Source organism: Cyprinodon tularosa, unplaced genomic scaffold (genome assembly GCF_016077235.1).
Source record: "Cyprinodon tularosa strain WSP-4 unplaced genomic scaffold, ASM1607723v1 ctg674, whole genome shotgun sequence".
NCBI lineage: Eukaryota > Metazoa > Chordata > Actinopteri > Cyprinodontiformes > Cyprinodontidae > Cyprinodon > Cyprinodon tularosa.
In genome coordinates this window covers 89245-114485 of record NW_024039423.1, presented here as the reverse complement: position 1 = coordinate 114485, position 25241 = coordinate 89245, and the positions used below count along the sequence as shown (strand labels likewise).

The 25241-nt window shown below is 37.4% G+C and overlaps 1 protein-coding gene across 1 annotated transcript in view; it reads right to left on the bottom strand.

Moving 5' to 3' along the window:
• Positions 1–15030: 15030 nt before the first annotated feature.
• LOC119771475 (multiple PDZ domain protein-like) overlaps positions 15031–25241 on the bottom strand; it is an 87683-nt gene continuing 77472 nt past the window's right edge. Inside the window, exons 43-51 of the mRNA XM_038267498.1 lie at positions 23598–23612; positions 21326–21473; positions 21142–21228; positions 20968–21064; positions 20312–20472; positions 17502–17606; positions 17112–17206; positions 16858–16981; positions 15031–15809 (exon numbers count right to left, since the gene is read on the bottom strand). Coding sequence (XP_038123426.1) covers positions 15663–15809; positions 16858–16981; positions 17112–17206; positions 17502–17606; positions 20312–20472; positions 20968–21064; positions 21142–21228; positions 21326–21473; positions 23598–23612 — 979 coding nt within the window. The 3' untranslated portion in view covers positions 15031–15662. The remainder of the gene's footprint in view (positions 15810–16857; positions 16982–17111; positions 17207–17501; positions 17607–20311; positions 20473–20967; positions 21065–21141; positions 21229–21325; positions 21474–23597; positions 23613–25241) is intronic.

Here is a 25241-nt window from a genome sequence, read left to right as displayed (position 1 = left end):
CTGTGATGCTGAGGTTGAGTTCGTTGAGCAAAGATTGAATGTGGCTCTACTAGCAGAGAAGGTCAGATGCATCAATAGTGCTGTACTTTTCATTATCGACTGATTTTTTTCAATGATGTCCTAAAATCAATAGGTGGGCCTGTATTCTAAAGCGGCTGTGCAGGGGGACAGAACTCAATAACACGGCCCATTTATGTGAAACAAATACAGTTTGCTTCATTTTTGTCACAAGGCTTTGGAACAATTATGGAGAAAACATAGTGTTTAAGTTGACACAGTTTACCAGCGCTGTTTACTACTGACTGTTGTAATACAGATTGTATTTTGAATGTCACGGTTGAATGTTGGAGTTTGACACCAGACAAACCTTTAGAACATTCACAAACATGGCTGCTTAATAAGACACAAACAGTTAGGGTTGTAAAATAAGCCGTTTCTGTGTACGTCTGACAGTATGTATCAATTTGAGCTTGTGAGATCCATGGTACTACGCTCTCTTTTTTTGTGAATTAGTTTTATTGGTGTTTGAATTTTTTTAAGAGAAAAATAATATGATTATATTGTCCAGGATTGCTTGTGTCATAAGTTGTATCAAATCACCCCCTCTTTCGAAATAACATCTAGAGGGAAGTTAAATTGGATGCTTTGTTATTTTCAGAGTCAATTTGTGACCTTTAAGGAAAACTCAATGCAGTAATAGAGTCTACCATTTGATGAGACACACTAAACCACCAATTTAATTGTATCAAAAATAATAAAGTTTAAATGTTTGGGTTTTTGTTCTTTATTCTATTCCAAAATCCACTTTAGATTGTGAGAAAAAGACCTCAACTAATTTTGGTGCTTTTACATTAAGCAGTTACTGTTTCAATTATTTTTTTTTTTTTGTATTTTGTTTTTTTGGCAACGTATTTTGAACTTTTATGACATATTATTCCACACTTGTGTTCAAAAAGGATTTGAACACGACTAGTCTGATTTACCATATGAAACCCTTCTAATTCACTAAAAACAGGCATGTCCAAAGTCCTCGAGGGCCACTGTCCTGCTGGTTTTAAAGCCTTTCCTGCTTCAGCACAGCTGATTTCCATTGATAGCTGATTAACAGGCCTGCAATGAACTGAACTGCAATCATCAGAATCAGGTGTCACATTGAAAACATGTAGAAAAGCAGCCCGCGAGACTGATTGGACATGCTTAACTTAAACATTCTTTTGCTTAGGTTGTAGGCAACTATTTTATCATCAAATGTTAGTTCTGGTTTGAAAAGAAAACTCTCACTTTAACTTCATAGAGAACCATAAATAACCAGGTTTACATGACAGAGACTGAGGAATTCAGTGGCCTTTGAACTATCCAAATAAGATTTGATCTGATCAATCAAAGTTGAATCTGAATCAAATCCTCTCAATGGCACTATAGTTAGAAAAAAAAAACTATTTTGCTTAAAATAAGTTCAAAACAAAATAATACTACATATCTGCCTTTATAAAACTCGAGCACCTCTGAGTAACTTCCTTATTTGATATTTGAACTTCAGGAATTGGGAACAAAATACTGAATAAAAATTGTAGTCAGATTGACTCCATTTGGTTTACTTTTTTTTTTAATCATTCATGACACCTGAGCTTTCTTTGTTAAGCTCCGATGTGGGAAAACAGCTGATCCCAGGCTGTTCTCTGCATCAGTCTGTTCCTTTGCTTGGTTTTATATGTGTGTCAAAGCTAAAGGTGAACTCAAACATATAAGAAAAAAAACATAATTTTTGTTAGATAAAAATCTTGTTTTATTTTATTTTTTTGGGGTCCTCACAAAGTAGAACATACACTATATTGCCAAAAGTATTTGCTCACCCATCCAAATTATTGGAATCAGGTGTTCCAATCACTTCCATGGCCACAGGTGTATAAATTCAAGCACCTAGGCATGCAGACTGTTTTTACAAACATTTGTGAAAGAATGGGTCGCTCTCAGGAGCTCAGTGAATTCCAGCGTGGAACTGTGATAGGATGCCACCTGTGCAACAAATCCAGTCGTGAAATTTCCTCGCTCCTAAATATTCCACAGTCAACTGTCAGCTGTATTATAAGAAAATGGAAGTGTTTGGGAACGACAGCAACTCAGCCACGAAGTGGTAGGCCACGTAAACTGACGGAGCGGGGTCAGCGGATGCTGACGCGCATAGTGCGAAGAGGTCGCCAACTTTCTGCAGAGTCAATCACTACAGACCTCCAAACTTCATGTGGCCTTCAGATTAGCTCAAGAACAGTGCGCAGAGAGTTTCATGGAATGGGTTTCCATGGTCGAGCAGCTGCATCCAAGCCATACATCACCAAGTGCAATGCAAAGCGTCGGATGGGGTGGTGTAAAGCACGCCGCCACTGGACTCTAGAGCAGTGGAGACGCGTTCTCTGGAGTGACGAATCGCGCTTCTCCATCTGGCAATCTGATGGACGGGTCTGGGTTTGGCGGTTGCCAGGAGAACGGTACTTGTCTGACTGCATTGTGCCAAGTGTAAAGTTTGGTGGAGGGGGGATTATGGTGTGGGGTTGTTTTTCAGGAGCTGGGCTTGGCCCCTTAGTTCCAGTGAAAGGAACTCTGAATGCTTCAGCATACCAAGACATTTTGGACAATTCCATGCTCCCAACTTTGTGGGAACAGTTTGGAGCTGGCCCCTTCCTCTTCCAACATGACTGTGCACCAGTGCACAAAGCAAGGTCCATAAAGACATGGATGACAGAGTCTGGTGTGGATGAACTTGACTGGCCTGCACAGAGTCCTGACCTCAACCCGATAGAACACCTTTGGGATGAATTAGAGCGGAGACTGAGAGCCAGGCCTTCTCGTCCAACATCAGTGTGCGACCTCACAAATGCGCTTCTGGAAGAATGGTCAAAAATTCCCATAAACACACTCATAAACCTTGTGGACAGCCTTCCCAGAAGAGTTGAAGCTGTTCTAGCTGCAAAGGGTGGACCGACGTCATATTGAACCCTATGGATTAGGAACGGGATGTCACTTAAGCTCATATGTGAGTCAAGGCAGGTGAGCAAATACTTTTGGCAATATAGTGTATTTCAACTGTATTTCAATCTGAAAAACTCACACAAAGAGAAAAGACAATTAGGAGAAATTTATTGATACAATTATTTTGTCTTTGCTGCTCAGACCTCAGCAGGAAACATAGCGCTGAATTTTGATAGATATGTATGAACAGGAGCAAAGAATACGGCTGTTTCCCCTCCAGGCCTGAAACTGGTGTTGGAAGTGGAGATAGATGAAGTTGGTCAGTCTGTAGACTGATGGTTAGCGAGAAGGTATGCTGAGCTTTATGGGGAGATCCAGTGGATTGCATGAGCTGATACTAGAGCTTCACTCAGGGACCTGGAAGATGGAGGTCCAGTTGGATAACACAGGTTGAGAGAGAGAACCTGTCCATGATGAGCAAGCATGAAGCGACAGTGGAGAGGAAAAACTCCCCATTGGGAAGAAACCTCTGGCAGAACCAGAACCAACATGGCGGTCTTCTGCCAGACCGGTTAAGATCAGACAGGGAACACAGTAAGAATCCAGGAGGAATGACACTCTGATGAAGCCTTAGCTATGAAGTTCGAGGAGGGGCTGGAGGTGGGTTGAAACGGTATCATCTGAATGAAGTCATACAGCGCATCCGCCGCCTGCCCACAGGACCAGACAAGTGGATCGGAGGCCTTTTAAGATTAACTTTAGACGCCGATTGGCTTTCGTGGAGGTGTGGTTCAAAGCTGATTTGCTGTGTCACAGCTGGATATATGAAAAGCAATTAGTTTCTTCAGTTGAACTTCCACCTATGCTCCATTCTATGTTATTACCTGAGTAATAAAATATTTTTTTATGCACCCTTTGCAATGCACTCGCAGACCACTAGGGGTACGACTATCCCCGGCTCCACGTCGACCTTTAAAGATTTCAATGATTGTTTTATTTTTATTTTTACATATCCATAGTGTTTAATATGAGGTTGGTCTGCTTTTGATAACTGCAGTGGCTTAATTTATTCTGGGAAACATTTCCAAAAGGTAAAGGAGTGTGTTTATATTAGTTTTTAACTATTCTTTTAGGAGCACATCGTGAGGTCAGACTCTAATATTGAATGAGAAAGAGCCTATCTTCTTTCGCAACAAACCTATATCTATATGGACCTTGCTTTGTGCAAAGTGTTTAGTCATGTCTGAAGAGTTCATTCCAGAAGAGTTGGAAAAAGATTCAGTTTGACCATATCTGTATTCAAATTATTCACCTGCATTCAATGATTTAGATAGACAAATGAATTCATGTGGCTATAAAGTGTATGCAAAGAAATGACATGTCTTTCTTTTTATGAACAAATAGACTTTTCTCCCCATCGCAAAGTCAAGATCAGCACCTCTCTGCAGTAAACACAGCTCCTTCCTCCACCTTTAGCTGGACAAACAGTTCAGAGTGGTTCAGTAACAGCATTACTGCACCAACGGCTCATAAAGCCTTGATTACAGAGTCAGCCTTATCGGGTCTCTGCTGCAGTGATGTCATTTGGAAATGTAACTGAAATGCAAACACATCAGTTGAGACACAGTAGGTGTATTTAAGCAGACAGCTGCCTTCAAAGTGGAGGAGCAGATCAGACAGAAGCTGTAGCTCAGTTAAAATAAAGACATCCCATTAAACACTGTTTTCTGTTATCACAGCATGAGCTGAGAGCACTGTTTGTCCTGCTGACATAAGAAGTACATAGACGGGGGTGGCGGATCAACAGCAAACATTTAATGCTAGTGTTTGGTGTTCCCTTGTTGAGCATGTGCTGTGTTGTCTGTATAAACACTGACAGCTGCAGAAAAGGTTCACAGGTAATAGGACCCTGCATGATGTAATTTGGTTGACTCGATGAGTTTATTTCAACAGAAAAGGAATGGGAGACTTTGTGCTTAGCTGTAGCTAACCGTGCAATAAAGAAAACCTCACCGTAAATCATGACAGCAGCCAACTTCCTGCTCCCAAACTATGACTTTGGCATGATTCTGGCTCATGTGGAGGAAGGAAATATGTGTTTGTTTGTGTCTTTATAGTTTACTCATGGAATATAATTGTGACCATATGAATATAAATAGGATAGCTAGATGGGTTTTTTTCATTTGTTTTGAAAGCATGATGCATAAGTGGCATATTTGAAACCAGAAACCTACTATTTACTCTGTTAAAGTGACAAGACCTACTCAGTTACCTCCTGTAATATGTGACTAAATTGTCAGTTGTTGTTAATCATTACATTGATATTGTTTAATCATGCACTTTAATTGTAAGCCTCAAAGGACACAGTGAGCCACTTCCCTGCATTCCTGTCTGTACTTGTCACCTAATTACATATTCGTCTCATATATTAATTAAGATAAATGTCCTCTGAATCTGTCATATTTGTCTCCGGTGTACAGTGACAGCCTCCACCCTCACATGCCTTGAGTTACACCTTTGTTTTTTCAATGGAAATACTGTTAAAGAGTAGCTAATGTGTAATGACTCAGACAATGTTTGTGTATGCTGTGATGTGCTAATCCTTTTGAAAGTAATAACAAGACCGAGGCTGCAGAGTCACCTTGCAGGCAGGCCAAAAGATGGCTTCGGAGACTTCTTTATTGAGTGGCTGTACCCTTTAAAGCTGCTGAACGGAAAGCCTCGTCTCTATGTTTCCGTCGAGAAGCAATTTAACTCTGCATCTGCAGTGGAAATTGAATTATGCCTACTAACTTGTGTATTTGAGTGAGCGTCACTGGGCAGGCTGCAGGAGAGGATCCACCACTAAAGGTTAAAAAGAAAAAAGAACAGCGCCCTTTAAATGAAGACATATCCCTTAAACGTTTCCACATTTTTGTCAAAGCATAAAAAAAACTACTGAGGAATATTTAACCGGGATTTTATGGGACAGGAAAATTACAGATATTTTTCAATGTTACTTATCTTATTTTTTACAAATAAAACTCTGAAAAGACGGACAAGCATTTTCTCCCTTACTTTTTCTTGCTGCTGCATCTCTTGATATTCTAATTTTAACATGTGAAAAGCAGAAAGCTTCTTTTTCCAATATCTCAAGCTCTAGCAGAGTGGATGGAAGCATTTTTAAGGAGCTATTTCCAAGCCTTTCAACTTGATTTTAAGAAATTAAATGCTTACTTTTAACTGATCCATTCTAGAATTTGGCTATGCTGTTAATTAAACCATTTTACTGAAGCTTTTCAGCACTGTGACAACTTTAAAGCCAGAAAATCTCGGCCCTTTTGTATCTAGAATTTTGCAACCTGTTTTCCTCTGCTGCATTTAGCTCCACCCATCTTCCCATTTTCTCTGACTAGCTTCATTATCACTGTGGAAAGACAAAACAAAAACATCCCCACAGTATGCTGCTAAAACTGCTAAAACTTTATCTTTAAAGGCGATGTATGCTAGAGGCAGGGTTTTGCATATAAGTTAATACATTTTGTTTGTTTTAATAATTTGTGACAAATATTAAACATGACTTTATTAAACACCAGCTTCATAACATGTCTTATCTTTTAAATAGCCCTCTCTGGTAGAGTCCAATCAGTGTTAGACAGAGGTATAGTGTCAATTATTTTAAAAACTGCTTCATCTAGGTGTTTGCAGACTCTTCTGCTACAATTAACAGATATTTCAAAACTCTTATGGGTTTTCTTTTGGTACACTACAGCACAACACATCCTTTGTGTCTTAAATGTGAAAATTGCTGCTGCATGTTATCCCCCCCCCCCCCCCCTATACAGTATGAATCTCTGCAGCTCCACCTGAGTTACCAGTTATGCAATAGCAACAGAGCTGATGATACCTGCATGCTATGATCTGTTGAATTTTGATTGTGGGTTATTTGTCAATTATTTATTTTGGGTGGGTTTTATTTTTTTCGATTGATGTCTGGTTTTCATTGTGCTTTGTTTTTTCAATGGATATCTTGCTTCTTCTCTGGTTCAGGTGAAAGTGAGTTCACCATCCCTCCTAAATGTCAAACATATTTTTTGGGATTTAAGTGATTTTTTTATCAAATAATTCCGCCTTAAAACAGGTTTTACCAACCTGCTGCCCGCAAGCACCAAGGGGCCCTCAGAGACCACATGGGAGGCCCTAAGCGTCTTCTAAAATCAGCAGAACTCACCAGTGGGCTAAGTTTGACACTTGATTTAATTTTGCTTATTTATTTATTTATAGAGATTTCAAAATGATAATTCCTGAAATAAAAATAAAAAAACCCATCAAAAATATGATTATTAAACATAAAGTTTAGGTGATCGCCAGACTTGCATGGGTCAGCTGTCACCTTGTTGTGAATTTTCTTTCTGAGTGACATGCAGTTTTCTCTTCCTCTTGATCCATGTTTGTTTTGATCTGAGTGCCCAAAACAGGGTGACGAATTGGGAGACATACCACTAACCGTTTCCCAGCCGTGCTGCCCTCATTTTAAAAAAAAATACACCTACAAACCTCTTAAGAGCATTCCCGTGTCATCGTTTGTTAACATTATTTTATCTATCTTTCATTCTTATAAAAAAGGCTGGTCTCCTCTGCGTCCTTCACTAAAACAATGATCAATTAATGATACTTTCTCATCTCCTATAATTTTGATACCAAATATTACAATGTAAATGTATATGACACAGCAGTTGAAGAATTTATGGATGATTACTGATTTTTTTGATCAAATCCCAACCTCCTGACAGCGGTCCATGTCTAGTGAACTCTGACTCTTAAAGTTTATAGGTCAGTATTGGTAGCTCTTCCTATGACTCAGTGACCATGAAGTAGCTCTAAGCCTTAAAAAGGTTGGTGACCCCTGCCTTAAAGTATTTATGCTTTCTGACCTCATCCGCTCCTTGAATTTTACAGTTGCTCTTCCTGTTTCCATGCCAGTTGACCCTTTCTATTTCTGTTTATTTAGATTCTACCTGCATATGATTCGGCCTGTCTCCAGCCTATTTTTGGATCCATCCTCTCTAAATGCCTTAAACGTTCAAAGATTGGGTTATTGTTTTATTGTTTAATAGAGAGTTTAAAAGAGTTCTCCTTCAGGAAATTCATACCAGAGCTACTTGTTGTTTTACTTGTTGTTTATAATTCATTTAGGTGATTAACAAACCTGAGAGCTTCAAACAAGTGTTTTCATTAGAAGTTATCATTACACAGATAAACTACTTCCTAATTTGAAAGCTTTAGAAGACATCTTGTTGTAGTTTTTAAATTCATAGTGTATTTAGGTGAATCAGGGATGAGAGAATAAATACAAAAACAACATTATTTTTACTAGTTTATTTTGAAACCAATTTTGTCCCTTTACCTTCAAACGTAAGCACAGCTAGGGTTCGGTTCTTAAATGAAATTTTGATAAAATTCATGTGTGAGGTTAGAGAGCCATAATTGAAACTAAAAGTATAAAACTGATTGTAAATACGTGTGCATAGATCCTCTAAGATCAGAGGTGTCAAAAGTATAAATTTTTATTACTCAAGTAGTTATAAATCCTACTGTTTAAAAATCCTTTTTTTTTTTAGAAGTTAGAGTATCAACTTAAGCTTTTTACTCAAATAAAAGTCCAAAAGTATCATATTAAAATGACTTAAAGTATAAAAGTAAAAGTAATGAAAAGAAAAGAAAAGATAATTAAAACTTTATACTGGTTACTGCACTAACATACTAAAAAAACATGTTTCTACAATTGTGGATGATAATGTCCTCATACTTAATTTTCTTGGTTTTATAAATGGTTAGTGTCAAATTGAACTTTCAATCATCTTGAAAAACTATTAACTTGGCTATGTGGCAGACAATTAGGCCCCGTCCACACGAAGTCAAAACGAACACGAAACGCTGATTTTTTCCAAAACTTTTGCCGTAAAGACGGAGACGTAAAATAAATGTGAGCGTCCACACGAATGCATGAAAACGCTGCAAAATGTATGCCAGGCCTGTAAGTGGCGCTGTGGTGCCAAAGCAAAAATAAGCGACGAAATGTTGGGCATGCGCACTAATATTTATACATGGTTGCCCTGCGGGTCCATTTTCGTGGTTAAGTCAAATTCAGGTGCTGAACTATGTCGTCGATATTGCTCTGTTCTTCCTGGAGATATTCCAGAAGAAGAAGATTCTGTTGTAAGCCCGACAGCAGGGTGAGTAGCATTAGCAGCAACGGCGCCATTGTTGTTGTGATACTGGTCGCGCATGCGTGTGTAGAGGCGACGCTATGACGCATGCGTGTAAAAAAAAATATGCGGTTAGAGCGTAAAGATGGAAACGCGAAAACGGCGTTTCGAAATCTTCCCACTCTGAAGGCTGAATAAAAAAAAGATCGTTTACAGACCCCCGAAACGCCGGCTTCGTGTGGATGAGAGGCTGGTTTGGTGAAAAATTTGTGCGTTTAGGCCAGGGTTCGTCTTCGTGTGGACGGGGCCTTAGTTGGTGTAGCATAGTCCAACTACAATAAAATTAATTGTCTGGATTAAAGAAATCCTCGTTATGGTTTTTATTTTTTTAAATACCAAAAGACCATAACGAAAATTAACTTAAATGAAACAAAACGAATTAGTCTATCTTTAAAATGTGGGAGTAGAAAGTAGATATAATTGTAAAAAAAAAAAAAAAGAAAAAAATGTAAGGAGTAGAAGTGAAAGGTTGTCTAAACAATAATTACTCCAGCAAAGCATAGATAGCCAAACGTTCTACTTTAAGTAAGGTAACAAAGTATTTGTACTTTAACTTGACACCTCAGTCTAGTTAAATTATACTTTTTAAGAAACAATGCCTAGTTGTTGCACTTTAATTGCTCCGTAGCATGTGGCTACATATCTTAAGCAGTCTTTAACATCTCATCTTCAGATCAGATGTCAGATCTAATATCTACCATCTCATCATATTAATATTCTTTACAGGAATTAAGCCAAGAAAATCAGGTCAAGGGAATGTTTATTTAAAAAGTGTGTGTGGAATTAACCCCCATCATTACATCAGTAAAGCTACATGTACCGACACAGTTGTTCTTTATGGTAAATAGATATCATATTTTCAAAATTAGCTGTTTTTTTAAACTCGAGTTTGTGGCCAAATTCCTTCAGTGATTGCTGAAATGATAAACTGGTCATTTCAAAGCCATCCACTGTTTTCACGCCTCTCAGAAAGCTGTCCTGTCTTCAACTTACTGCTCCTCATTGTCTTTATTTTCCCTGATGTTCAGCAAACCCTTATTTGCTTTCAATCAAACATGACAGTATCTCTTTAGACTATTGGTTAACTAATCAAGGCACGCTTGTGAGGAATGTTGGTTCCTGTTAGATCATCCCGGGAATTCAGAGAAGAGCCTTGACAGCTGTATGTTTTTGTGTAACAGTAAGTCAACTACTTTGTTTTGCTCAGTGGTGTCAAAAGTACACACATTTAATACTTAAGTAGAAGTATAGATACTGCAGTTTAAAAACACTCTGGTAAATGTTGAAGTATCAGCTTGACCTCCTTACTTCTTTAGTAAAAGTGAAAAAGTATGTGCTCCAAAAACTACTCAATGTATAAAAGTATAAAGTAAACTTTAAAAAAAAAGCCAGATGCCACTATATGATTGAAAGCTCAATTTTACGACTATTTTGAAAAATTCTTTGAGATAGGGCCAAGGATGAGCGAGGTCTTGTTGGTCTCCGTCTGCCGATACGCTCTCGCCCGATACCTTACAGACATTTCAACATCTTTTTTCTGAATTCGACGTTGTAGCATGGCATAGACGATTGAAGTTTACAGTTTGAAGAACACCTGCTTGCTTCAGGTGATATCCTTTAGCTAACCAATGAGTGTTTGCGTTATATGACTCATCCAAGTACACTAGTTTTCACTAGATGTGGATGGCGCCAATGATCTGCATTGGATGGCACACATGAAGTGAAAAAAATATTTATAAACATTAAACCAAAGCCAAGAGTGACAAATAACTTTTGTTTTAAAAATGTAAGGAATTTTTCTTTTTTTTTTGTAAAATGGGTAGTTGTATTTTATTTTATTATATTTATTATATTTTTTCATTATATAAAAAATGTTAGAACTGTAAATTTACAGTCATTTGTTTATATTACTGTTTTTATATATTTATTTATTTTTTACTATTTTTTCAAGGCTGCATTTTTAATAAAGATGAAATTGTTCAGAGAGCTGTTCCAAACTAAATTTCTTTTAGTTTTTCACTCATATAAACAAAATGACAAAATCTGTCTAAGTCTAATAGAAAGTTCAGATACTTGTGTGAAAATGTAATGGGTAGAAGTCAGAAGCAGAAGAAAAATAAGTAATGGAGTAAAGTATAGATGCCTAAAAAGTGTACTTAAGTACAGTAACAAAGTATTTGTACTCTGGTTTTGTTTTAGAGATGATTAATTCCTCTCTGGCTACCTTCAAGACTTTGTAGCCAGTCTTGAAAAAAAGCAAAGCAGTACCATTTATTACTCAAGTGGAAGTATACATCCTACTAAATCCTACTATTTAAAAACACTTTTGAAGAAAGCTTTTTACTCAAGTAAAAGTGTACAAGTACCATTTTTAAAACTACTTCAAGTATAAAAGTAAATGTAATGCAGAAAAAAAGGTTAAGGAAAGATGCTTTAAACCTCATACTGGTTATTGTGCTACCCTATTAAAGGAACATTTTCTGTATGATAACTTCCTTATACTTAATTTTCCTATTTTTATAACTAATGGTAACAGTGTCAAATTTACTGTTACTTTGCATCATCTTGAAGAAGGATTTATTTTGGTATGTGGTGAACAAGTCGGTGCACCACCGAGTCCAACCACAAACAAAATTGTCTGGATGAATGAAACAAATTATTTTGATGGATTTTATTTTTTTGAAAACCAACAGGCCATAGCGGCAATGAGTTTAAATGAAACAAAACTAAGAATTTGTTTTTTAAGGACGGGAAAGTAGAGATGATTGCAAAAAAAGTAAGGACTAGAAGTAAAAAGTTGTAATTACGAGGGATGTTCAATAAGTAATGCCCCTGACCAACTTCCAGATGTGTGATCGACCTGAAATTTGGGATGTGAAATTAGTTAAATCTCTATAGATTTATAGATCTCTATAGTACATGTCAGATTAAATAATACTTCTTCAGCGATAGTAACAAGGTGTTACTTTATTGTATGTCTTGTACCATGTCTGTTGGTTGTGCTGTTCTTTTTACATCTCGTTACAGGTGATGAAGCAGACTGAAAATGTTTTATCATTATCTCCCTTTTATCTCCTCTTTCTTTCGTCTGTCCTCCTTTTTTTCTGTTTTTCCTCTTCTGTTCTACTTACATTGCAGTGTACATATATTCTGTAAAACTCCCTGCATAATTATAATAAAGCAATTTATATACATGTAACAAGCGGAACACTATAGTGATAGCCTTACTGCTCAACTTGTGAAAGTAAAATCTGTTGGGGTCTTTTTGGCATCAAGACAATTATTCTTATTGCCACATCGCCAAGACAGGACACTGTTAAAAAAAATGAAAATAAATAAATCTCTATAGATTAAATAGCAAATTACAGACATAAAATAAATGTGGTTTCTGACTTAAAGGTGTTCAAACTGAGTCATACTCCAGTAAAGTATAGATAGCCAACAGTTCTACATAAGTAAGGTAACAAAGTATTTGTACTTTGTTCCTCGACACCTCTGGTCTTGAGGACACCAACTGAAAGCAATTTACTTAGTTTCTGTACCACTTTTGGTACAAGAACTGTAAATCATAGATTCCTCATCTACAAGGGCTTTGTGTTGCCAAGTTTTCCATGATCTCATGACCTTACAGTCATCCTCTGTAACCTCTAAGGCTTTAAAAACAACAACAGGTGCTTGAATGAAACTCCAGCTGTCAAATGTAGACAGGAAGCTGGCTAGTTCTTCAGCTAACAACAGCTGCAGGTAGGAGTGTTGAGTTTCAGCTCCAGGAAGTTGAAGAAGCAGTTAAACAAACGTTCTTCTATAACAAAGCTCTGTCTAGAGCAAGCCTAAGAACTCATTAAAGAGGCCTTATGGCTTTGCAGCAGCTGTTCTTGTCAGTCTGAAGACTGAGGAAGGTCCTGATTTAATGTAGAGCTGTTCATCTAGATTTCACTGAGTCTTTAGTTACAACAAACTCTGTTCGAATTAAACCATTGAAGTGTTTGTTCATGTACTTTGCATCTATCTGTAGCTGCTTGCTTGGATCTAGGTTTTTAATTTAAACAGTTGTGAAGCAGTAGAGAATTGCTTTTATGTCTTAGACTGGAAACTGATCTGGGGGATTTAAAACAGATGTGATTCATCCTAAAAAAGCTGCAAGGTTTGGAGATGGGTACAATATATATCTGATGTAAGGGAATTGGCAAAAAATCTAAATCTAAAACCTAAATGGATATAGACCAAAATAAATGGGATGAAGGATAGCAATTAGTAGGATATCTGGGACACAATTAAAGTAGACCAGGAAAATATAAGGTTAGAGTGGTGCAAATACAAGCAACAAGGACACAAGGTAGGGAAAATTGGCATTAGGAATGTTTGGCACAAAAAAGAAAGGAGAAATAAAATGAAAAGTAAAAATCATTGTAAAAATAAAATGGTATTAATGGTTGTGTAAGGATGCCTCGCAGAAATATGATGCTTTCAGGAAACAATGCACATAGCTGCTGATGTGATGATTTGATCGGTTAGGCACATGGGATCAAATATCTTAAGCAATCTTTAATTTCCTTTGATCCCCTTTTTTTCTTCTTTTTTTTTTTTTTTACAGGAATTCAGCCAAAAAGTTAAGCCAAGCCAATATATATTTTTGCATTAGTAAGGCTACATGTACGGACACACTGGCTTTATATGGTTAACAGTAATAGTGTCTCTAAGCTGGGTGCTTGCAGAATCACACACTGTTTACACATTCACAAGAAAATTATGCAGCACATAAAATCTAACATGAACTGTAAATCAGTTTGACCAAATATATATATTTTTCTGTACCACTTTGAATTGGAATATTTTGCAATCTTATCCGTAATCAAACATTTTATAGACAGAGTTATAGGAATTTATTCTGCATCACAAGCTGCAGTACACATTTCACCGAGCAAAAATATGAAAGTTTTAATTTGAACAAAAACTGATGTCTGAAAGGTGTATCTTCTAATTTCTTCTAAAGCAGGACCCTCACATATAACAGACACCTTATATTATGACCAACACTTTTGTTTTATTTTGTCATTTCATGTAGGCCAAATTACTTGTATTAAAAATAAACTAATGAAGATTATTGCTGTTTTTTGATCGTTTAATAAGCCATATAACTTGCTATGATCCTGGTTTTATAACAGCATGTAGATCTGATGGTGCTCACAGTGGTCCTCACCCAGACACTTGGAATAATTAGAGGAAATATTAGTTTGGCCACAATTCTTCAGTGATGAGGTAAGGTTTAACGTAATCAAAAAATAAGGATGGACAGAAGGAAGACCAAAAATAATAGAGAAATTAAGGAAATCAATTAGAAGAATATGTGGGACACCAGGGAGGTATAACATAAGGACACAAGGCAGTAATGCTGTCAATAAAAGGAAGTTGGACAGTAAAAATGAACAAAGGGCAGATGAAAAAAAGGTTGGACACATGGAAGACAGAAGAAAGAAAAATAACAGCACAGTAGGACTCATTGAGGGAAGACACGGAAGAGGAGCATAGAGGGAAAAATGAAAACCAATGAAAAAGGAAGAAAAGACACAACGAACAGAGAAATGAAGAACAAGGAAGAGAGAAAAAAGAACACAAGGATGTAAGGAATGAGGAAAGGAAGGAAAACATGATGTATGCTGGGGAAGAACATAAAAAGAACATAAGAAAGAAAAAGGAAGGAAAACATTTAGACAACTAGGGAAAGAATAAAGTCTAGAAATACAAGCATTATTTAACCAACTTCCAAAGTTTTTAAACTTCATAGGAAACAGACAAAAAAGGAGCTGAAAACCGATTAAAGCCAAAGGTCACTTTAATTCTTCAATTTCAGTGTGAATAGACTTAATATCTTCACAGAAACAGTACTAAAAGTACATTTAAAGTGATAAAAAAAAACAGTTTATTTTTAAAGCTAGACCTAAAACACAGCAGTGACCTGCAGAACTACAAACTTTATTTTGGGTGAACAATAACCTTAAAATAATAAACTCAGATTACCATCTTTTTTTTTTCTCTAGAAATTACTATAAAATAGTTGATTTATGTTTCTGTACACTTAAATGAGAAGTTGTACAAAACAAATACTGTCAGCAGAGCTTCTATATGAGCTCAAGCAGCACAACCTACTAGTAGAACTTCATACAATACTTCAACAAACAGATCTGAAACACATTTATACCCCACCTTTAGAGCAGCATTAACATACTTTGATCCAGTGTCAGGGAATGCTTCACATAATAAACTTATTGCTGTGCTTCTCTACCTGCCAGGAGGCTTCAGTGTTTGAGTGTTCAGACCTACAGTAAGCACTAAGCTTCTTCATGATTATCTAGATTCTTCTAGGTGCACAATGTCCCATTAGTAACGAGATCACTGCTCATTCCGCTTCAGTCCCTTTAGGACAGAGAGATGATTGTGGTTCATCAGCTATGAAAGCACGGTGAGGGTAACGGTTCCTTTGGTCCTCTTCAGAATGCCGACTGCTTCTTCATGCGTCACCCCTTCCAGGCTCTGCCCGTTCACAGCCATGATCTGGTCTCCTCGCTTCAGACGGCCGTCCTCCGCTGCTGCCCCCTGAACCCAAGGACAGACATAAATACAGTCTCCTGCTAAAGTATTTACACCTTTTGAACTTTTTTTTTTGTACATCATGTGAAAATCAGCAGCGTGTTTGTAAGCAGCATCATTTACGCATGAAATGCCGTGCACCCGTAACAATCTATATTTTAATTCTCTTTAATCCCTTCTGTTTTTATTAAGTTTCTATTGCTTTTCATTTATAAGTACGCAAATAACAGGCTTACACATAAAACTTGACAAATTAAACAGTTCAGGTTACAGTTATGAGGAATAATTCATAATTTTAAATAAAAAATACTAAATAATAATAAGAAAAAATATTATTATAATAATGTTGTGACATCACACTCAGGGTGGGGTTACAGCTGTAGTGGTGGTACAAGGAGGGCAATGTTCCACAGCCCACCTAGTGGTGAAATATTTTGCAACTTTTGCATACATCCATGTTATAATAGCTCTAACGATTAATTCATGACCAGGCCATAGTTGAACTTGAGGACATTTGTGCTAACTAAGCTATTTGATTTAGTTTAAAGCAAGCATCCCCAAACTCGGTCCTCAAGGCCCCCTGTCCTGCAGGTTTTAGAGGTTTTAATTGAAAGCTGATTAACAGGCTTTTGGTCTACTGCAATCATTATAACGAGATGTGCTGAAGCAGAGAAACCTCTAAAACCTGCAGGACAGGGGGCCTTGAGGACCGAGTTTGGGGATGCCTGGTTTAAAGCATACTGAATGTAAACACGGGGTAGTCAAAGCCCAGACATGCGTGCATCTGATAACCCATGGCACAGACTAAGCTAGAGCTATTCTATTAGGAAGCAGCAAAACTGAAGTCTGTGCAAGAAGTGCTCAATGACACAACTCAAAGCACAAAAAGTTGTTTTTTAAATACCAAATAACAGTTTTCTGATTTCTATGGGGAAAAAAAATCATTTTTTTTTTTCAACTTTGAAACTACTAATGTTATTTTATCAAACTAAACCAAAATAAAGTACATCTCTTATTGCCTAAAGTACATAAAATGGGTTTAACATTCTCCTACCTTTCCAAATACCGTTTTGACATAAATAGGTAGATCTCCATGCGGGCTTCCATGACCTCCTACTATACTGAAACCAAGTCCATCAGGCCCTCTTTCAAGATTGATAGTCTTATACTGAGGTGGCCTGGAGGAAAGAAAAAGAAGCATTTAGGGACATTTTTTTCCTCCAACCCCCGATTTAAAGCTGCTTTCCTTTTGCAACAAATTAGAGTTCTTTGTTTGCCATTGGAAGTGCGGAAAAATGTTCCTCATACCCAATATCATCCTGGAAGATGCAGCTGGGCGTTAGAGCACCCCCTTCCTGTTTCTGAGCGGGCCCCGTCACGGTGGTGTCGCCACCTGCTACCACCTGCAGGTGTGTTAACACATACGCACAAAAAAACAAAGTGACATTGTTATGTTCCAGTCTCGATTTACCGTCAAGATAAAGACTGACAGCCTGCTGGTATAGTGGCCCATGAGGGGTTTGAGTTTTATGGTGCTTCCAAGTCTTCTGCTGGTGTTCTCCTTTCAGAGGCAGATCATAAAGAAAACGCATCGAGCTGAGCAGCAAATTATCTCCCTGTCTGCAGGTTTATCTCTCAGGGATGTTGAAGATGTGACAAAATATAAAGAAGAGTAGATGAATGTGTGTTCTGGGAGACCTGCAGCTGTATCGTTCCCGTGGCGTTCTTGAGCAGAGTGACAGCCTGCGAGTGGCTCATGCCTTCAGCTGATGTTCCACATATGCTAACAATGCGGTCGCCCATCTGGAAAAAAAAGAAAATAATGTTACAACCTAAATACAATTTCATTATTTAATTACAAGGTTATTCAAGGTGAACAATTGGAATGTCTCAGACAAGCTAATAAAAATTATTTAAAAATGTTTGCTTGTGAAAGCAAAGTTGTTGTGCTATCAGCTAGCTCCGGCACATCAATTGCAAGAGCTACTGTATATTTGCTAAGCAGAAGACAATAATTCAATCTGAAAACCTCACAAAAAAGAAATATGATTAGAAGAGTTTTATTGATGCATTTACATTAGTATTTGGCTCTCAGACCTTGGCAGGAAACATTAGGGTTGAATTATTTTGCTTTGATATGCATGAACAGGAGTAGGAGTAGGGATGTTTCCCCCCAGGCCTGAAACTGGTGGTGGAGTGGAGATGAATGAAGTTGGTCAGTACATGGCTACTGTATGAAGAGATCCAGTGAACTGCATCTGAGTCAAAATCCAACATGGTGCAACTACTGCCAAGCCTTGGTAGCAGACTGAGATGTGGATTTGGCAACTTTTTAAGATGAGCGCCGGATGCTGATTGGCTTTCGTGGAGGTGTGGTTTGGGACCGAGTGGCTGAGATGGAGGCGGGCATGGGTGAGTAATTGTTTATTCAGTTGAACTTCTGCCTAGGCTCCATAATAAATAAAAAATAAAATAGATACTTTACTTCTGATCCAGAGTATCCATATTGATGATGTCTCTAATGCACTAACTGGTCAGCCTGGTTTGTATTTACGAGCAACTCTCAAATGTATTTAGGCAGATGGCCTTTTTTTAAGTGCCTTATTGGCAAGCTAAATAATTTTAAAAGAAACTGATTGGTAAAGTGATTTAAGGATGAGTGTGATATGATCCATTTTCCCGCTGTTGGTCGGGACTCTGATGGCAACTTTTTGGACCAACTGTACCTGCCTAATCGATTCTTTCTGAGGATTTTACAGAAACTTTTCCAAAAACTCTAACCTAAAAAAAATCCAATAATTTCAATTTTAACAGAAAACCTGACCAAGTGTCTTGGTCCATGTTGACAATTGGATTAAGGACTGATTAGTGGCCTTCCTGATGGTCTCTAGCTTCACTGGGTCTAGTTGAGCTTTAGGGACAAAACATTAACTACTGTCTCTTATTGCCTTGAGCAGTGGGAAATTCTGACCCATCCATTTAAACTTTATTATAGGTACTCTTGGTCACTATAATGGAGTGTATCCATTTCTCAAAACAGAATTATTAAGAAGCATGTCAACAGCACACAGTGAAAGTGAACAACCAAAACCGCTCAGATGTTTTATTTTCAATTTTAAACGCCACCAGCTGCACCAATGTTCTGAGATAGGATCCCTAAGGGAATTTGTTCCTCCTCTAAATTCATAGCAAAACTTCTGCAGGGAGAGCAAAGCCTTTTTTAAAATACTTTCTCCCTCTTACTTTAGGCTTTAATCTTGTTTCCTACGCATTGAAGATATAATGACAAGCACTTTAATGTCATTGTGTTGGACTTATAAATAACCTGAAGCATTGCCTTATCCATTGTTTATTTCATAGGAATAAGTTTAATTTAATAAAACCTATTGTTGCATTGTTCCTCTGTCCATAAAAGTAAAAAAAATAATTTCTTCCGCATTAAGTGGGACAGAAGACCAGTAAACGATGCTGAGAATATAAACTGTAACAGGATCTGTTGCTGCTGCTTTTTCCTCCAGCTCAGACCGCCTATAACTGTAGTCAGGATGAGATTAATAAAATAATAAAACTGTCTTATACAACCTAATTACCTCAAACATTTGTCACTGGATATAAGTAAATATTTTCTTTTATGAGGTTTTCAAAAAGAAAACTCCATTGAAAATGAATTGAAAAGGAAACCCATAAGATTTAGATTAACATTCATAGATTAAATATTTATAAACTGGCTGATAATAACTATGTAATAATCTATATTGAAGTTAACACAAAGTTAGATGTTGAAGGGATCAATATTCATTCAGCATTTCAGACCATTTTACTGTGATAGAATCCTGATAGGCCAATTTATTTAAAACATGTAAACTTTTGTGGTTCTTCCTCTAAAAAGAACTGGAATTGATAGGAATTGAAACCAGATTTGTTAAAAGTCAAACAAGGCCAAACTCTAGAAAGAAAAACCTTAAACGAAACAACTGTTTGAATATTTAAGTGCTATACTATAGAAAAACTACAGAAAAACAAAATGATGTGAAAGTTACAAACTAAAGCAGTAAAGTTTGCGGCCATAGCTACGGTGCTGTCGTGTGGACCTAAAAACATTATCTCAACATTCCCCTCTTAAGGCCACAGAACAGCATATGAAAATGTTGCCTAAATAAGGTCATTGTGTAGTTTTCCCATTTTTCACTTAGGCTGAAATGTTTCTCCTTTTTGCCTTCAATGATTCTTTGTGATCCAAATCCAAGAGTGGGAGATTTATCATCCATGTTCGCTACAGCTATTGTCCTCCCTCTGTCTCTGTCAAACACAGAAACAATTGTCTGTGTTTCTGAGGGGAGCGACTGCTTAAACGCTGACCTTTAGAAGGACTTAAGATTCACAAGCGGAGGAGCAAAACTGTACTTCATATCTGGGAGTTTTATTTTTTGTGCAATTAACCAACGAAAATAACAGTTTGAATGAATATTTTAAACCGAGAGCCTGAATAGTTGCAATCAATCCTTTACCTTTAGCTGTGTCTGAGCAGCCAGTCCGTTGGGATTCATCATGGCGATAAAGATAGGTATATCACCCAGAGGGCTGCCCACTCCACCTGCTATGCTGATGCCCAGAGAGTCACCAGGGCCTTTAGTGAACTCTACCGTTCTGATGTCCTGGTTCTCTGCAACTGGAACACCGGTGAAAATACACAGTTATGATAGACTTTGATGCATTTTACGTTTGGGGACAATGCCTTTCAAAGGATGCAATTACTTTTGAACTTTGTTACATTACAATATTAAACTTCAAGTATTTTATAAAATGTTATGTAAAAGACCAATATAAAGTAGATAATATTCATGGAAAAGTTTTTTAGAAAGGTGTGGTATGCAATTTAATGTTCTCCCCTTACATATTCCTCCCCTTTCTTTTCTTAAAGAATTTCATGATGATGAATGTTTAATTTGTTCATTTTCTGTTTTATGAAAAACATGTATAAATAAAAACAGAGAGAAAAATATAAACGCATATAAAACAATCCTATATTATACATTTCTGATTTACTTTGTGTTATACAACGCAAAGTTAATTGTTATTTGTGGCCACAGAATGCAAAAGTGTATGAATGTGTTGGTGACGCACATTATATAACTTTGAATACCTGAAATCTTCCAGTACTTACACTCTTGACCTTTGCTTGGTGTGTCAGAGTCACTTTGAAGGTTTCCACAATCAGAACCAGACTGATTGACCACCTTAGAGCTTCCTGTTTCACTCATCTAAAACAAGAAGGTACTCAAGGTTGAGTTTATGGAAACAAGGAAACCAAAAAAAAGCTAGCTTTAAGTCCAATCACCTGGCTACTTTGGGAAAGCCGTCTCTCAGAGTGAAAAGGCCCAGCCTTAAACCTCCCTACTTCCATCTTTATTGGCCCAGTGCAGCACTGCAACACAGTACACATCATTTAATGTAGCTTTCTGCTACGCTTATCACACTTTCATTGTTGTCTGTAACCTGGTGAGCTGTGTGGGCCTACTTACTTTGAGAAGTGCAGCTACGGCCTCTTGAGTGGCCGACCTGACGTCTTCGCCATTAACGGACAAAATCTGGTCGCCCTGCATCAGTCGACTGTCCATGTCCACCAAACCTCCTTTAACAATATCGGACACAAACACTCCCGTGTCATTCCTGGGAGGAAAACAGACCGGGATATATCTGTTAGTAGACAAAATGTCTCACAGTCCTCTGAGTAATTGTGTCCTCTATGCTTTAACCATGTTTATCTTTCTAAAGCCGACGATTTTAAATTATATGTTTGCAACAACAACAGGAAAAATCTTCATTTGTGCAGGAAAAGCAGGACACTGCTATTGTAGACCACATATCGTAGGTGCCAATCTCCACGTGGATGAAGACAAACAAAGCTGTGAAGCAAGGAGTACAATACCACTCAATATCCAGGGTCAGAGATACTTGGCTGTCACAGCTCCTCTACCACTAACTGCTAGCTTGCACTTTTCTTTTCAGCCCAGAGGGTTTCAGGTCATCAAAGCAGTTTTTACTCTTTTAAGCATTTTTTTTTTCAATGTGTGCAACAGAACCACAGATGGAGAGGCTGCATTTATACATACATAAAAGGAAAAAAAGGTTCAAGGGGCATCTTTCATTTCTGCAGTCTTGATGGAAAAAATACAGCACATAGAAAACGTATTTAGTTTTTGTAAATTACATATTTTTTTCCCCATTTTTTATTTTTTGTTACAATGTTTTTTTGGCTTCTAATTCAAGATGAATCCCTTTATGAATATAAAAAATTACAATAAAGTGGTCAACTTTGAATGTTGGATCTGGTAAAACACAGACTGCAAAGATGGAGGGATGGATAGATGGGTGAATAACTAGATTAGCAGATATATTATCAGTACACCGGTTGCTGCAAAATGATATAATCTAGGTTTTTGATTTAACTTTGAGGACATCAATAAAATGACGGAAGAATTTCCATTTTCAAGACTCATTTTCTATTTCCATAGAAAATGACTCTTTGGACAAAACCAATGATGCATTTAAATTAACATAATATTTCCTCAAAAAATATATATATGAAGGGCAGGTGTTTTTTTTTCATCTTATTAACATCTTCTAATATCATGAGTGCTGAGAACAAAAAAAAAATCAACATTACTTTGTGTTTTGTTTAGATAAAACTGTGATTTAACACTGAGGCCAGTTTGTCATACCCATTCTTTAAAATGTAAAAAAACAAGACAAAAACAGTTACTATAGACAATTGGAGAAAACATTAAAACAACTTAGAAAGATTGAATTGTTGGAAACAAGGCCAAGTCAAAATGTCTGGGCATCACATACGGTCAGGCGGACGGTTACGTTTTCTCCAGAGACCAGCAACAATGATTTCACTCTGATTTAATACCACAGTAAAAAGAGGAATCCTCTTTTAGGCACTGTAAACATTCCAACCATGGAGAAACTGCCCCAGTTTAAAGACATTTCTCTCTCATAGCCATTAGAATGAGGAAAAAATGTTAACTGAAAAAAATCCCAAAAGACATGTTTAAATTGAATTTTTGGTATGAAGTTCTAGCATTAGAATTAGAGCATTAGAGCGCCTTGTGGCACAGCTATAGTATCTGAGTAAAGCCCACATATAACAATGAATTGAGCGTTCAGGTGTAACCTTTATTGATATGTTATTTTGAGAAGAACTGATGAACAAGGATGCCAGTTTTAGTCTTTATAGTCCTCTCTCCCACTGCAATGTGATTTTTTTTTTCTACAGTGCTTCTATCTACAGCCCTGAAGCAAATAGTGAAAAAGGCAATCTCACTGTGCCATCACTAAGAGCTTTGTTTGTCCAATAAAGGATCCAAAAGCTACTTGGCATTGACATCTTAGGAGTTTTTGTCTTAAAATCTAGGAAGAAAATACACACCATTGCTGATTTGTTTATTCATGAGGTCAGAACTGCTGTCGTTGTTGCTCTCATTAATGTCTGAAAGAGAAATCCTGTCTGGTATTAAGTGGTTATAAAACTGTCCACTAAGACAAAAATGATGACTTACTTTAAAAAAGATGTAAGTATGCGAGTACCATGGGATTGCCTGTGTATGCTGCTTCTGTGCTCAACCTGTTATATGGCTATAATGGTACCTGAAGTCCAGAGAAAACTAAAAACTGGGAATTTTATGAGGGACAAGTTGGAAAGTCAATCTAGATCTTAATTTAAATATGTTTATACATAACTGCTGTTAACCTAAGGATGAAAAATAAATCCTCTAAAGAATAAATTACCTGTGATCCCGTGATCTGCATTGGACAAATACAATAATAGATTAGAATTATGAATCACTTTTTGCTTTCTATATTTTTCTAGAACTATTAAGAAAGCCATGCAGCTAGAGGATACTCAAAAGCACAATAAACAGCATAGATCAAGCTCAAAACAAGCTCTCTAAGGGAGGAGTCACTTATTCTTACACAAATATATCATTAATCAAATAGTTACTGAAAAGTTTATTTATATCAGTAACTAACCAAAAAGTAATTTACACACATTTACACACATACTGGTATTTGTTAAGTGTTTTACAACTGTTAAATTGGATTGTTCTGGAGAGTTTGTGACATAATTTGTATTCTGCCAATGAAAAAATTGTCTTTTATTATGAAAATGAGTACTGACCTAATGGTTGTAAGTAGTTGCATCTCTGCATTGAAGGTTAAGCCTTCAAAGTAGGGATGCAACTACTGCCTATTTTGCTAATCAATTATTTAAAATGATTTAAAAAAAAAAAAAAAAATTCAAAAACATAATTCAGATTAAGATTTTTTGATCAATCGCTTGATAATCAAATAGCAAAACGTTACATAAAGAATATTTTTACAGAATTAAATCATGTGAAACTAAAACTTTTGCACTGGAGGAATTTTGGATAGAGTATATTGACGGACTATGAGATTTGTTGGGAGCTGGAGAAAATCCCATCTTTCTCCAGCAGAGTCCGCCGTGGATCCTCTGAGGGAGCCTCCTGCACAGCTGCAGCTCATCTAGATCATCAGAGGATCCACTATATAAGCTGTCTTCAGACCTTGCCTCAACGCCGCAGTGTTGTTCCAGTTGGTCAGCGCTAAAGCCTAGATCTTTGAGTATCTCCATGACTTTGAATCCAGGTTGGATTCTAACCACTATCTCTGTGTTTCCAGGAAACCCGTGTCTCTTCCGTGAAAGCTCAGGAAGAGCTAACCTGCCGAGCCGACCCTCTGAGCCAAACCCTGAAGATTCTCTGAGAACCTCCAAGCAGCTCTGGACTAGAGCTGGGAAACCAAAGCTAAGGTCTGTTCAAGCTAGACGTGAGACGCTGAAGCAGCAAACGGACTCTGCTGATAAACACCTCTCCAGAACCAACAGTGACTCTCCCTAGGAGAACCTCAAGAACCCTCAAGGTACAATCAGAGCTCACTTGGAAATCAGATCCTGTCAACAGTCCTTAATCGCTCTGTCTCTCACGCAGACTCCGGTGAAACCAGAACCCAGGCCCGAACCAGTCATCAGTACATTCTGTGTGTTGTGCATAATAAACGTGTTAAACTTTCATCCTTGTGTCCGTCAAGTGGTGTTCTGCATAACTGGGTCTCCATTTGAGAACCCATCATGAAAGAACACTGCGGCCAAACTCTAGGCCCAGCAGAACATCTCCGTCAACTACTGGAGGAGCGGGATGCCCAAATCCACAGACAAGTTCAAACTCTGAGTGAGTTAAATTCACGAATTGATTTTCAGGATCATCTAGTCCGTAATTTCTCTAGTCGATTGAACAATGCTAACATTACCCCATCCCCACAACCATTTCCGGGTCCAGTTCCCCCTCCGAGGTCACCAGCAGTGACGTCATCAGAGTTCCGCCCTAGTCTACCAGAAAAATTCTCTGGCAAGAT